Source organism: Olea europaea, chromosome 21, assembly GCF_002742605.1.
Source record: "Olea europaea var. sylvestris chromosome 21, O_europaea_v1, whole genome shotgun sequence".
In the NCBI taxonomy this organism is placed as follows: Eukaryota; Viridiplantae; Streptophyta; class Magnoliopsida; order Lamiales; family Oleaceae; genus Olea; species Olea europaea.
The window spans coordinates 172,926-188,812 of record NC_036257.1 but is presented as its reverse complement, the minus strand read 5'-3'; the positions used below and the strand labels follow the sequence as shown (position 1 = coordinate 188,812).

Sequence of the window (15,887 nt, the reverse complement as noted above, 5' to 3'; positions counted from 1 at the left end):
ATGAGAAGGAGGCCCATCTTTGTAAAAGTTAAGGTGAATGGTTTGATGAAGCAAGTTGAAAACTTTAACAACGTATAGAAAATAGTTTCATCTGCCTTAGAGGTGGAAAACATGTAAAAGGAGTTAAAGTCCTAAGTAGTGAACTGACTATTGAGGTTACATGTCTGAAGTAATAGTTGAGTGGGGCAAGGTAGGTAATTGTGGACAAGTACTTGGAGCATTTCCATGAAATGGTTCAGTATGTGACCTCGGTTTATATTGGAGGAAAGTCGCATACGATGAGGTGTTCAAAAGATTAGCTCAGCTACATCCCTAAGTGGACTTGGCTGCCATAAGAGTGGTGTTTCTCCCAATAGAGCTATCCACACCCTGTAGATGATGGCCATCCCTCTCAGGTCTAATTTTTTCGGCTGATATGGTGAAGGTTTTGGTAGAAGCTTCCTCACTTGTTTTCTCTCTTTTTCTGTCTTACAACCTTGCCTTTCTCTAAGATCCTTTTGCTCTGATACCACTGTTGTACATTACTTGATACAAAGAGGAAGAAGAAACTGAAATTACAGAGGCAAAAAGAGGCAGGACCAAAGTATATCTTTCATTACACATCATATATTTTATAAGATACAAAAGGATATTGTCACCATGCTTTGGCCAACCACTTCTTACCAACTACTACCACCATTTGATAGTCTAAGAAGCTATTATGATTGACATTATAATTAAACTAATACATAAGCAATACAAAGAAAGTGTGGACAGCAAAAGTGACATCACATTAACAATGATGCTATTGAAGATTTGGAGAAGGGCCGAATGTAGCCTTTGCATGATGATGCCGCTTCATAGATTTAGGCTTTTTTCTACTTTGTCTTAGCGTCGTATGCATTTTAACTTTAATTAACTTGCTTTTTATGTATATAAAGAATTTTTTTTTCTATCAACTGTTTTACTTTTCTCAATTTGTACAAGTGTCGATGCTTCAATTGATATTCTAATACTTGAATCTTAACTGACTTAATAATTTGAATTGGTTAATAAGTAGCAATATGTACTGATTTTTCAAAATAAAACGACGAAATGACTTAAGATATTCTTAGAATAACTTCATCTAATATACATATTGATGAGTGCTCCGCACTCTTGATATTTATGCCACTTAACTCATTATTTTGTTATCTTTGAGAGTGTTTTAGTATATTTTAATGTGCGTTTTGATGTTGTGATACAGATTGATAAAATGGGAGGAATTAAGCAAAAGTTGGCAAAATCGGAGAAAGGACTAAATTGTAAGAGATCCAAAGGTTGGGGATTAAAATTAAAATAATCAAAAAGTTGTGTCGAACCTCGTAATGAAGATCCGAGAGTGCTATGAGTCAAATGGATTAAGAAAGATATCAAAGGGATCAAATTTAGTAAAAATATGGCCACAAATAAATTTCCAACCGAAAAGTTATGCTTTGGAGTTTTAATCTCACATTGAGACCCACTTTTGACATAACAAACGATTGAATTGGAGAATGATGTCTGAAGCAAAGTTGTAGTCCTTTGGTTAGCTTTCTAACAAGCTTTGAATCACTTTAATCGGACATTGGTGGTGAAAGTTATGATAACAATACCGAATGATGTGCAATCTGGATTTTTACCCGAATCGGGCACCGCAACACCCACCATACTGAAAATGACCAGAATGCTCGGCATTAAGGGGCACATATTGGGAGCCGAGGCACCAGCTCTATCGGAAAAGGGTGTTTTTCATATTTTCTTACTTTTTTCTTGGCCCATCTCAACCCTAATTCGTCCAAGAACTTCATGATACTATAAATACCATTCAAAAGATCGAATGATGTGCAATCTGGATTTTTACCCGAATCGGGCACCGCAACACCCACCATACTGAAAATGACCAGAATGCTCGGCATTAAGGGGCACATATTGGGAGCCGAGGCACCAGCTCTATCGGAAAAGGGTGTTTTTCATATTTTCTTACTTTTTTCTTGGCCCATCTCAACCCTAATTCGTCCAAGAACTTCATGATACTATAAATACCATTCAAAAGATCTATTTTCTAAAACAATTGAAGGGGGCAAGATTGAAGACAATTCAACACATAATTCATCAAAGGTAAGGAGACTAACATCAAGGAATCAAACAAGGAGGCATAAAGAACATCTAGGAGAATTCCAATTAAAAGCTTTAAAATAGTTTTTCTTTCTTTTTCTCTTTATGTTAATCATCAATGTGTTTAGATTTAATTCTTCCATCATGAACTAAACATTTTAATCTAGGGTTTGATTGTAACCAAAACTTGAGAATATGAATTGATTAATTTTAGCTATTTCTACTTGATTTTCCATATGTGTTTATTTGTGTTATGATTTTAATGCTTTCAATTAATTGACCACTAATTGAATGAGTAGATGTTAATATTCAACACTTGAGAGGAAAATTTAGGCACGATCATAAGATAGACAAATGTAGATTTTATGGGTTTCAAGAGAAAGTATAGAATCTATGAAGCTTACACCATAAAAAACCACTAATTTAATAAATTCTTGGTTTTAATTCGGAATAGACATATTGGAATTGAAATCTAGGATTAATTTCTAGCCGCTACTCTAGAGAGAGAATAGAAATAAGATTGAGTTCTTGCTAATAAACTTTGGAAAATTGATTATAAATAATTATATAATTGAGAATTATATTTGATTTCGACCTTCTTTTTTTCACGTGGTTGCTTCTTCACTCCATAACTTGTTTGAGCTTTATATTTTCCTTTGACAAATAAGGCACCTTCAACCTGTTCTTCCTGCCTTAATAGTCTTCTTTGCTCAGTAGCTTGCAAGGCATTAACCAACTCTGATAAAGTTATAGAAGACAGATCTCTAGAATCTTCAAGTGAGGAGATCTTTGCCTCAAATTTTTCTGGCAAGCTGATCAAAACTTTCTCTACAATCCTCCTGTCAGGTAAGTCATCTCCCAAAAGCCTTATTTTATTTACCACCTTCATCAACCTGTCAGCATATTCTTTAACAGCTTCTGAGTCCTTCATCTTCAAGGTTTCATACTCCCTTCTTAAGTTTAAAACCTGCATCTGCCTTGTTCTTGCATTTCCCCTGAACTCTTCTTGTAATCTGTCCCAAGCTTCCTTGGCTGTCTCACAAGTTATTATTCTGGTGAAAATCGCATCAGAAACTGCAGATTGGATGCAAGACAAAGCCTTGAATTTCTTTGCTACCTCCTCACTATGTTGCTTCAACTGAGCTATGGTAGGATTTGCCCTTAAAGGTAGTGGTTCAATACCTGTTTCTGTGATTTCCCACAGGTCATATGCTCTCAGGTATGCCTTCATCTTTGCTGCCCAAAAGTCATAATTTTCTCCTGTAAACACAGATGGTAATGGAGCTGAAAAACCACTTGAAGCCATCCCTCTCAGGTCTAATTTTTTCGGCTGATATGGTGAAGGTTTTGGTAGAAGCTTCCTCACTTGTTTTCTCTCTTTTTCTGTCTTACAACCTTGCCTTTCTCTAAGATCCTTTTGCTCTGATACCACTGTTGTACATTACTTGATACAAAGAGGAAGAAGAAACTGAAATTACAGAGGCAAAAAGAGGCAGGACCAAAGTATATCTTTCATTACACATCATATATTTTATAAGATACAAAAGGATATTGTCACCATGCTTTGGCCAACCACTTCTTACCAACTACTACCACCATTTGATAGTCTAAGAAGCTATTATGATTGACATTATAATTAAACTAATACATAAGCAATACAAAGAAAGTGTGGACAGCAAAAGTGACATCACATTAACAATGATGCTATTGAAGATTTGGAGAAGGGCCGAATGTAGCCTTTGCATGATGATGCCGCTTCATAGATTTAGGCTTTTTTCTACTTTGTCTTAGCCTCGTATGCATTTTAACTTTAATTAACTTGCTTTTTATGTATATAAAGAATTTTTTTTTCTATCAACTGTTTTACTTTTCTCAATTTGTACAAGTGTCGATGCTTCAATTGATATTCTAATACTTGAATCTTAACTGACTTAATAATTTGAATTGGTTAATAAGTAGAAATATGTACTGATTTTTCAAAATAAAACGACGAAATGACTTAAGATATTCTTAGAATAACTTCATCTAATATACATATTGATGAGTGCTCCGCACTCTTGATATTTATGCCACTTAACTCATTATTTTGTTATCTTTGAGAGTGTTTTAGTATATTTTAATGTGCGTTTTGATGTTGTGATACAGATTGATAAAATGGGAGGAATTAAGCAAAAGTTGGCAAAATCGGAGAAAGGACTAAATTGTAAGAGATCCAAAGGTTGGGGATTAAAATTAAAATAATCAAAAAGTTGTGTCGAACCTTGTAATGAAGATCCGAGAGTGCTATGAGTCAAATGGATTAAGAAAGATATCAAAGGGATCAAATTTAGTAAAAATATGGCCACAAATAAATTTCCAACCGAAAAGTTATGCTTTGGAGTTTTAATCTCACATTGAGACCCACTTTTGACATAACAAACGATTGAATTGGAGAATGATGTCTGAAGCAAAGTTGTAGTCCTTTGGTTAGCTTTCTAACAAGCTTTGAATCACTTTAATCGGACATTGGTGGTGAAAGTTATGATAACAATACCGAATGATGTGCAATCTGGATTTTTACCCGAATCGGGCACCGCAACACCCACCATACTGAAAATGACCAGAATGCTCGGCATTAAGGGGCACATATTGGGAGCCGAGGCACCAGCTCTATCGGAAAAGGGTGTTTTTCATATTTTCTTACTTTTTTCTTGGCCCATCTCAACCCTAATTCGTCCAAGAACTTCATGATACTATAAATACCATTCAAAAGATCTATTTTCTAAAACAATTGAAGGGGGCAAGATTGAAGACAATTCAACACATAATTCATCAAAGGTAAGGAGACTAACATCAAGGAATCAAACAAGGAGGCATAAAGAACATCTAGGAGAATTCCAATTAAAAGCTTTAAAATAGTTTTTCTTTCTTTTTCTCTTTATGTTAATCATCAATGTGTTTAGATTTAATTCTTCCATCATGAACTAAACATTTTAATCTAGGGTTTGATTGTAACCAAAACTTGAGAATATGAATTGATTAATTTTAGCTATTTCTACTTGATTTTCCATATGTGTTTATTTGTGTTATGATTTTAATGCTTTCAATTATTTAGCCACAAATTGAATGAGTACATGCTAGTCAATTCCAGCACTTGAGAAAGGGGAATTTAGGCACGATCATAAGATTGACACAACATAGATTTTATGGGTTTTGAGAGAAAGTGTAGGATCTATGAAGCTTATTCCATAAAAGAACCAGGACTTCGATAAATTTTTTATTTTAATTCGGAATAAAGCTATTGGAATTAATTTTTTAGGATTAATTTCTAGGTGTCACTCAAGAGAGTGGGTAGAATTACATTTGGGTTCTTAACTAAACTTTTGAAAATCATATTTGATAGTGAGGTGAAATCACAATCCTAGGCTTTACATCTTGATTATTCTTATAACTTGCATTTATTTGTTGAATTTGTCACCTCGTTCATTATATTAATTTAGTTTAAGCCGTTGGTTCCAAATTTCATTCATCTAGATAAAGTGGAAGCTACATAACTATAGTACTTGGTAGAAATTGAATTACAATCCCTGTGGGTTTGACACTCTAACTCTATTGCTATATTACAAAACTTGACTTGACATCAGACGCTTGTGGTATAAATCACGTTGTGGAAAACACGTGGCACATATACTTAAAACGGGCCATTTCCCAAATTATCTTCATACGGGCTCGCCAAAAGTTACATGAAAAAATATTTCTTATTTTGAAGAGTTCATCATTGATACATAATCTGACATTTCTCATAAATAACAACGCCTTCATGTTCTCGTTAGCTCATTTATGAGAGTCGTGAGAATTAAAAATCAAGTGACCTCAACTATTAAAGATCTTTCATATGATCATTTTTAATTTCTTTTCAAGGGGATGACTCTTCTGTGTAAAGACTTCTTCCATGATGTTTGGTCCATCCGTGGAAGGGATTCACCTCATAGGTTTCAAGGTTAGCCCTAGAAAAGTACTTCATACTTTTTCTTTTGAGATGGGTGTTTTTCTTTGCAAGGGGTAACTCTTTGATACAAAAACTCTTCCATGATATTTGGTCAATCCATGGAAGGGATTTGGCTCGTAGATTTCAAGGTTGGCCCTATAAGGGTGCTTCATATCTTTCTTTTCAAGGTGGGTATTGTTCTTTGTAAGGGACTGGTCCATTTGCACAAAGACTTCTTCCATAATGTTTAGTCCGTCCATGGAAGGGATTCAAGTAAGAATCCATTTATAGATGCGGAAGTAGCACCTTTATTGATAAAATAATTACATAAGTTGAGAAAGGTCATCCGACAATATATATAGGTTATGCCTACTGGTGATACATTCAAAAATGTTCAATACTCGAAGGATGGGGCTGTGCTTTTCCATCCAAATCTTCAATCCTATAGGTGTCAAGTTTTAGCTCTCCTAATATAGCGTAGGGGCCTTTCCAATTGGAACCTAATGTTCCCATGCTTGATCTTTAGAAGATAGAAAAACCCTCCTTAATACAAGGCCTTCCATTAGAAAATAACATCTTCTTTACCTTCACGTTGCAGTATCGGGCCATTTCCCTTTCGCAGGATGTGAGCTTCATTTGGGAATTGTCTCTCATTTGTTTAACGAAGTCCAATTCACACCTCCTCAACTTGTTACTAGATATCTCAATAAAATAAAGGTGACTATGTGAATGTAGTCCTACTTCAATAGGGCTCATGGCCTCAATCCCATAAGCCATAGAAAAGGGGCTCTCTCTTATTGTAATTGGACATGTGGTATGAATTTCCCATAATACCTAGGAAAGCTCATCCATTCAAGCCCCTTTTAACGCATCAAGCTTCTTTTTCAAGGCATGCTCGACAATTTTGTTGACTACTTCCACTTAATCGTTTGCCTGAGGGTGATAAGAAGTATTTTTAATTCCCAATTCTTTACACAAGTCCCTAACCTTCTTGTTGTTAATTTGTCTTCCATTATACAATACAAGCAAATGGAGAATCTCGAACCGACAGATGATGTTCTTCCAGATAAACCTGGAAGTATTAGCCTCATTGATTTTTGCCAGGGGTTCAACTTTGACCTACTTGGAGAAGTAATCAATAGCGACAATAACTTAGCTAGCACTACCAATCTCTCATTTGGAAAATGGCCAAGGCTCGAAACATCAGGTAATTCTTGAGAGGATTACCTTTGGATGGTGGAGAAACATTGACAATTGTTGCATTTCCTCACGAATTGAAGTGCATTCTTTTTCAAAGTTAGACAATAATATCCTTGTCTTAATATCTCATTTGTGAGTACTTGGCTCACTGTATGGTTACAAAAACTCATTCATGAACTTCGTGAAGGATGTAATTAGCCTCTTCTCTATTAGTACATCAAAGAAGAAGAGAGCTTGTTGGCCTCTTCCCTATCTTTTGGTAGGACGTGATCCTGAAGAAAGACAATAATTAGCTACATCCAAAATGGGGCTCCTTCAATCCACTTGGCCTCTCATCCTTTGGGAATAGAGGGTTTAGCATGGTGTTAAATTGGTACTACCTTACGTAGATCTAAATCCTTGCTACTAACTAATTTTGATAAAGCATCAACGTGAACGTTCTCAGTACGCAGGATCTAAGCCAACTCAAAATTTTCAAAAGATGTGAGGAGATTTATAACCTTCTTGAGGTACGCTGCCATACTATTGCCCTTATAGTGAAATTACTATTTACTTGAGTCATCGGCAATTGTGAATCACTGTTAACCACCAGTCTCTTCACTCGCATCTCCCTAGTTTATATAAAGCTAACTAGTAACGCCTTATAATCAGCTATATTATTGGAGGCTCTAAATCCAGACTTTACCTCACAATTGAGCTTATAGTCTTCTGGGTTGACTAATACTACTCCAAACCCTACAACTATTTCACCGAAAGAACGTCAACAAATAAGATCTATGTAGGTAGCTCTGCTGTTTCCATCGTCATTTTTGTATTCGAACCATTGGCAAATTTTGCTAAGAAATTTGTAAGTGCTTAGCCTTTTAAAAAGGCTTTTGGATTGTAAACAATATCGAATTCACTTAGTTCAACAGCCTATTCGTTAATCTCCATAAGGCATCAGGTTTTTTAAACACCTACTTAAGTGGAAAATTGGTCAATACTAATACGCCATGGGCCTGGAAATATGGCCTTAGCTTTATGGAAGTGATAATTAAGAAGAGGGTGAGCTTCTTCATGTTAGTCTAGTCAGTTTTTCCTAACAAAAGGGCATTGCTCACGTAAAAATACTTCTTTCCTCACTAGTATGGAGCTTACAACTTTTGTAAAAACAATCAAATACAACAACAATGATTCTCCTTCCTTAGTTTTCAAGAGGAGGGGGCCTATCCCAAATGCTTCTTCAACCCTTGGAAAGTCTCCTCGCACTCTTCGTTCCAATTGAATATCTTTTTCCTTTAAAAATTTTGAAGAATGGAAAGCTTTTCGGTGGCTTTTGAAACAAAATGGCTCAGGGTTGTCAATCAAATTGTGAGACTTTGTACTTCCTTTGTTTACTAGGAGACCTCATATCTATCAATGTTTTGATCTTCTTTATGGTTAGCCTCTATACCTCTTTGATTGACCATGTAGCCTAGGAATTTTCCAAATACAACCCCAAAAGAACAATTGAGTAGATTCAACCCGATCCAATATCTTCTTAATATTTGAAAAGAAGCGTCGAGATGCTTAACATAGGCCATGATCTTGAGGCTCTTTACCAACACATCAACCACATAAACTTTCATAGTTTTGTCAATGAGGTCGGTAAACATTTTGTTGACAAGCCTCTAATAGGTTGCTCCAACATTCTTCAAGCTAAAGGGCATCACTTTATAACAATAAAGACCTCTATCAGTAATTGAGGAGGTGTTTTCCTCGCTTGATGGTTATATGGGGATCTGATTATATCTTGAATAGGCATCCATTTAGTCAGTCCTTGGAAGTGGAAAGTTGTACTTAGGGTAGGCTTGACTAAGGTTGGAGAAGTCTATGCATACCCTCCATTTGCCATTGCATTTCTTTACCAAGACTGGGTTAGAGATCTATTTTGGATAGATGACATCTGTGATGAACCCATTGGATATCCATTTTTTCACTTGTTACTTCAGGGCCCCATACTTTTCGGGTTAAAGGTTATTTTCTTCTGCTCTTGAGGAGCGAACTTTGGATCAATATTGAGATGGTGGCGACAAATCCTGGGGTTGATGCTCTCTACGTCTTTATGCCTCCATGTAAATACATCCAAGTTTTTGTGCAGAAACCTTTGAGCTTCCGCTTGACTTCCAAATTCAACTCATTTCTTATTTATAGCATTTTTCGTGGGATCTTATAGATCTATAATGGTCATCAAAGGTCACCGTACAGAGACATCTACCATTTCGATGTCTCCCCATTGTTCAAGGGCCAATCTTTCTCCAGCTGCATTAAGCATTTCAGTATCCACCAATACCATGTTAACATTCTGAGGTTTAACTTTTCTCAAAGAATTAAGATAACATTTTTTTGATCCACTTCATCACCTCTGACTATGGCAATGCTATGTTCAGTAGGGAATTTCATACATAAGTAGTAGATAAAGGTAATAGCCTAAAGTTTCTTGAATGCAGGTCGTCCAAATATAACATGATAGGCTAACCTATGGTCCACAATAAGAAACCCTACGAAATGATGGGCCGTCAAGAAAGGCGACCCCATTTCTACTGCTAGGGTGATTTTTCCCTAGGAATGATGCTGTCACCGATAAAACCATGTAGGAGAGAGGCCATGGGATATGCTTGTGATCTATACACATTTTGTTTTAAGCGACCCCGAATAAGACGTTGATTGAGCTTTCATTGTCCACCAGCATATACTTTAGACCATTTCTAGCCATAATAGCCCTTACCACTAATGTGTTGTAATGGGGATAGTGTACACCTGTAGCATCTTCTTATGTAAAAATAATAGGTGGTGTGCTCCCAGTCCTATGAGGGGTACTATTGACCATGTAACTCATTGTGGGGGGTCTTTGGTCTCTTTAGCTTAATTTCTTTTGTGCAATTCTAGATTCCTCTCCAATGTTGACTAATAACTGTATCTATCTCTTTAATATAGGCATTTTCAGTGTCTACATGTGGTTTTTTTCTTTGTCTTTGGCTACTTCTATGCCTGTTCTTGTCTTCATCCTTCCTGTGCCTAGGGAATTCTTCTCTGTGATGTTGCCTTGCCTCATCTCATCGAAGCTGTCAATCATGTATGGATGGGGGCATATTTTATTGTGTGTAGCGGGCATCCATTCCTGATTGTTCACGGTTGTTTCGTATTATGTTACATGGACAATCATTTTTGCTATGACTGTATGTTCAATGGTAAACGTAATAGGGCCCATTTCTAAGTTTATTGCTCTGGGCTCTACTTCTGTCCCTCAATTGATTTGGCTGCTTCTGGGGATCAAATCAAACTTCTTTGCAGGCTAAAGAGGGTACAACATTTTAAGTGTCAATAGCCAATGCCTGACCTAAGGTAAGGGCAATGGTTTGTCTAGGTTGGGTCCATTGTTGATTTACCAAATGTGAGATAAGGCCTCACCTTTGCCTTAAGGTGGTTGGAGTCCCATTGAGGTTTGGTTGCAATGGTCTATCATTATTTCATTGACTATTTTGCTTATCATCATTTATGTGAAGGAATTTTAGGTGGTGGGATTCTTGTCTTGGACATCCCTCCAGAAGAGGGTATTCATATTGAGGTATCTTCTCCAAAATAAAAGAGCATCTTTATCGATGACTTGCTCACAATAAGCTATCACACATCTATAAAATGGGTTAAGTTACTTTTCAAGGTTTCACTTATTTATTGCCTCATATCCCACAACATTGAATGGGTAGCCTTTCCTTCTTTGCTTGATAGATATTAGTTCAAGAAAGCCTTTTTGAGTTTGGACAACAATTGATACTCTCAGTAAGTATGCTATATCTCGATAGGCCCTATAAGTGTGATGTGGAAGGCTCTATACTCTAATGCAGATGAAGTTTCTCTCACATTCATGTGGCTCTTATATTTGTTAAGATATTTTGCTAGATTACCCTTCCCTCATAGTCGAGAATTTTTGGTAGTAAAAGTGGTAGAAAACATGGGATTCTTCAACTATTGCAAAAATGGGAGATTTTCATAATCATCATCTAGTTCAAAATATTTGTATGGGATGTCTTAATCTTTCTTCTCAGCTTGGTATAGAGACGGCTATTATGTGCTGGCTTGGTTTCTCAAATTTGTAGTATCCATTCTTTCTCGCCTATTTCTAGGTGAAATGACCTTGTGGGGTTCATGATTCTGCCCATACCCTTGTTTGCATTTGCATAAGAGGTAGCTACTGGGCCTATTTCTGGAATTGATGACCCAATTCGATCAAGTATGATGATGGACCTTTGAGGTCCATGCTCCGTGAATAATCTAGAGGGAAATAGTTGCTTTAGATTAATCATGGAATTAGCTCTAGAATGCACAACTCATTTGTCCGAGGAGAGGCTCGATATGAAAAATGTTCTAGCAAGGATCAAGAAGATCAAAATTGAACTTTGCTAAAGCAAAACTGAGATGTAATCGAAGAAGTTTGTTTCTTTGTCACAATTGCTTTTCCCATCTAATAAGAACACAAAAAGATGATTATTTGAAGCTTATATATGTTGCTGTTGTTGAAAAACTTGTAAATCGTCTGAAAAGCTTTAAGCACTGTTTGGCTCCATTAATGTGTTGCAATATGTTACAGCTGTGCTGTGGTCCCAAAAATTGTATGATAAAGTAATTTTTCTATTGTATAAACAATTTTATGATGTTACTGTAAAAATAAATTAAATGACATTTACATATTTGGTTAATTTGCTCTAAGATGCTGTGGGGAATCAAATAGACTCCACTTCTTTAAAAAATAAAATAAAATTTCATTGACTAGCTCGAGCCTTCTAAATCTTCATTGTGGAAGTTTTTTCACGAATGAAAGTTGCATTCTAATAATCCCAAAGAATTATTTAACTTTAAGAGACTTCGTTTCCCACTAATACTCTATATTTTCATGTAGATTTTCATCTTAAGGAGTGGTGCTCATCGTTCCATTAATCGTGGACTCCCACTTCTCTCTAAAAATAAAACAAAATTTTCTTGAGCATTGATTGAGTGAAACTCGAAAACGTATGGGATCGTCGACAAGTAATAAATGTGATGAAAAGAATTGTCGTCATGTAGGAAACAAATTTCAATTCAGTGTACTAGTTTGTATCGAATTCAAAGTATGTAATATTATATAGATTTTGAATTGACATTATTCTAAGAATTATGTAAAAGCTTTGATTTGTATAAATGAATGAATGATCGTATTGAATTTAGAATGCATTTATTGTTTTCTACTTCAGTTTTTAATTATGTAATTTAATTTTGTTCATGCATTCTTGACAGTCGATAAATTTATTGTATTTAATTCTTTTCCAATATATATTAAATCTGTTTCAATCATGACCTTATCATATTCCTAGTCCAAATTCGAATCAGTAGAATGCATTAAATTACACAATTATTTATGTAATTGCACACATGATATTATTATTTCTAACATCTATTGCCCATATGTTAATTTTGCCACATTCTAAACTTATCATGGACTTTTTAGTATTAACATAAACAACTAACTATCTAAGTGATAGTCAAGCAATTAAATAATGGAATAAAAAAAGTAAAATTTATCAAGAAATGCAAAAATTAACTACAGTTAAGGGATTTTAAAATCAGCACACATCCATCATATTAATAATAACGTATTCAAATAAATCGAGAAGAAATTGCTTGCTTTAAAAGACACGTAACTACTATCTCCCTTTTGATAAGGGCTTCCCAGTAGAGGTTTTTCCATCCTGCACCAGTGCAGGAACCATCTTCTCTTGTGATCTCAAACTTTTTTCTTATGGATCCAGACATTACAAACCTATGTGAACGTCTATCTCTCACAGAATAGGAGGAAGAAGCATTAGTTGTTGAAGAAGAAGAGGTGTTGATCCCCCATCGAAATTAAAAAGTCTATTATTCAAACTTCTGTCCAGCAAACACTTCAACAAGGAGGCTTTCAAGAACACTATGAAGCATTTATGGATCCCGAATAAAAGGTGTTGAGCATTCGAGACATCTCCCCTAATCTATTCCTAGCGGAATTTGAAGATAAAAGAGATATGGAGCGTGTTAAGCGTGATGGTCTGTGGGTCTTCGACAAACATTTGGTCTTAACCAAAGATATTGATGGTCTTGAGCAAATCCACCACATTTCCTTCTCTAAGGCAGTTTTCTGGGTAAGAATATATGACCTCCCTATCATGGTTAACAATTGGAAGATGGGAGACTCCATTGGACGACAACTGGGCAAAGTTGTCGAGGTAGACATTAATAGAAATGAGATAGCAAGGGGTGAACACCTTCGAGTTCGAGTATGTCTTGACATCTCCAAGCCCCTCTTACGTGGAAAAAAGATCTGTGTGGGATCTTACCAACCTTTTTGAATCTGTTTCACCTATGAACGCCTCCAATTTCTGCTATATATGTGGCATTCTTGGACATAGTCAGAAAGAATGCTCGTAATGGCAACCTTCAATGGAGGCATACTCAACTACTGATTACGCCTACGGACCCTGGTTACAAGCTGGAAATTTAGGAGATTATGGCGGCCCTATTCGTGATCGTCAAATACATTCCATGACCCCAAAATCGCCGGTGAAAGAACCTGACTTCGGTGAACAGATCCACGGCAAGAAAATGCCAGAAATGGTAAGTGGCAGCAACTCGGCTGAAATTCAAGAGGAATTATAATGGGAAAGGAGAAAATAGGGAGCTGATGAAGGCAAAAAATCAGAAGCAAATATCGCCACAGTCGATTCCATAATTGCTTATCAAATGGAAGTAATTAAAGATGACAATAGAGTTACTGAAAATATGCCACAGAATACTCCTACCGTTTTACAACCTGTCCCTGAATCAACCGAACCTAGTGGAAAACTAACTACAGGAAATGACTCCAACCCTATCAGATGGTGGGAAAGAGTAAACAAAATGAAGACACTCAGCTCTATTACCTCTACTCTGCTAGCAAGTCTGAAGAGATCTCTGGATGTCTCACCAAATGAAACTACTCAAACCCCTAAAAAACTGAATGGTAAAGGAAAATCTACTCTAGGAAACTACAGTTCCAGCTCTCAGAATTCGATGGTGGCTGAAATTCAGCCCCACCGATCACCATGAAATTATTAAGCTGGAATGCACGAGGGCTTGGGAATCCTCATGGCATTCGTGCTCTTTCTGATCTTATCAGAAAAGAAGATCTCGACATTTTCTTCTTGCAAGAGACAAAACTAAATACTACAAAAACGGAACTCTATAGAATAAAGTTGAAGTTTTATGGTTGTTTTAACGTGGAGGCAGTGGGACGAAGTGGTGGAATGGCAATTCTTTGGAAATCTAATGTTCTTTTAACTGTCCTCAGTTACTCAACAAACCACATTGATGCAAAAATTGATTCATCCCTACATAGCTGGTTTTTAACTGGTATCTATGGCCATCCTGATGCCAGTAAACGTATGGATACCTGAAATCTATTGTGAAGCCTGAAGATGGACCCTTTAGAATTATGGCTTGTCTTTGGCGACTTTAATGAAATTTTATCAAATAAGGAGAAATGGAGAGGCCGAGATAGACCTCGACACCAACTAGAATTTTTTTGACAAATGCTCTTTGATTGTGAACTAAGAGACCTCGAATTTAAAGGGTCCCATTACACATGGTACAATGGAAGACACCACAAATTTTTGAAAGACTCGACCGTTTCACAGCAAATATGTCCTGGTGTCGATTTTTTCTAGAAGCTACAGTCACTCATGGATCCATTGCATACTCTGACCATCTACCACTCTAGGTCCAGTTTTATGGCACTCATCAAACACCTAACCGACCCAAACCATTTCGATTCGAATCAATGTGGCTTGGTGAAAAGGCATGTACTGAGATTATACTAGATCAATGGTCCGACTCAAGCACTCAGGATCTGGAAAATATCACTCAAAATATCAAAAAATGCAGCAATAAACTCCAGTCTTGGAATTCTACCAAATTCGGCAAAGTGCAAGTGAAACTCAACAACGCCAAAAAAAAAAACTCGCGCACATTCAAAAACAGGAACCAAGAGCGATAAACTCAAATGATCTCCAATAGGCGACTGAAGAAGTACAAACTTGGATGGATAGAGAAGAACTCATGTGGAAACAAAGGTCTAGGGCAGCTTGGCTCGATGAAGGTGACCAGAACACACGATTCTTCCATGCAAAAGCTTCCCAACGGAGAAGAGAAATACAATCACTAAACTCTTGGATGACCAAGGCTGTTGGCAAGAGGGAGAAGCGTGTAACCACACAATAATTAACTACTTTTCTGACATGTTCACCTCTACAGGTTTGAGGAATCAAGCTGCTATTTTGGAGCACATAAAATGCAAAGTAACTACTGAAATGAACAATGAATTGATACAGCCTTTTACAGCGACCGAAGTCTCACAAGCCTTGAAGGAGATGCACCCTACAAAAGCCCCAGGTCCTGATGGTATGCCTCCTATTTTTTATCAAAAGTATTGGCCTAATATTGGTACCTCTATTACAAATGCTGTATTACATGCTTTAAATTCCAATGATTTCCCCCAAGATGTAAATCACACTTTTATTACACTTGTCCCCAAGATAAAAAA

General features: G+C 36.4%; 1 protein-coding gene across 1 annotated transcript; it reads right to left on the bottom strand.

Annotated features, from left to right (window-relative positions):
- Positions 1-287: 287 nt before the first annotated feature.
- Positions 288-3,421, bottom strand: LOC111371002. The gene is made up of 2 exons (XM_022992933.1): positions 2,788-3,421; positions 288-511 (listed from the first exon to the last, which is right to left on the bottom strand). The coding sequence occupies exons 1-2, from the start codon at positions 3,419-3,421 to the stop codon at positions 288-290; spliced, it is 858 nt and encodes a 285-aa protein (XP_022848701.1).
- Positions 3,422-15,887: the final 12,466 nt, after the last annotated feature.

Bases quoted from the DNA above. Each gene is read 5' to 3' on its own strand.
- LOC111371002 (XM_022992933.1), bottom strand. From the start codon at position 3,421: ATGGCTTCAAGTGGTTTTTCAGCTCCATTACCATCTGTGTTTACAGGA. The intron at 512-2,787 runs GTGCCTTATTTG...AATGTACAACAG, and splicing joins GCAGGAAGAACAGGTTGAAG to TGGTATCAGAGCAAAAGGAT.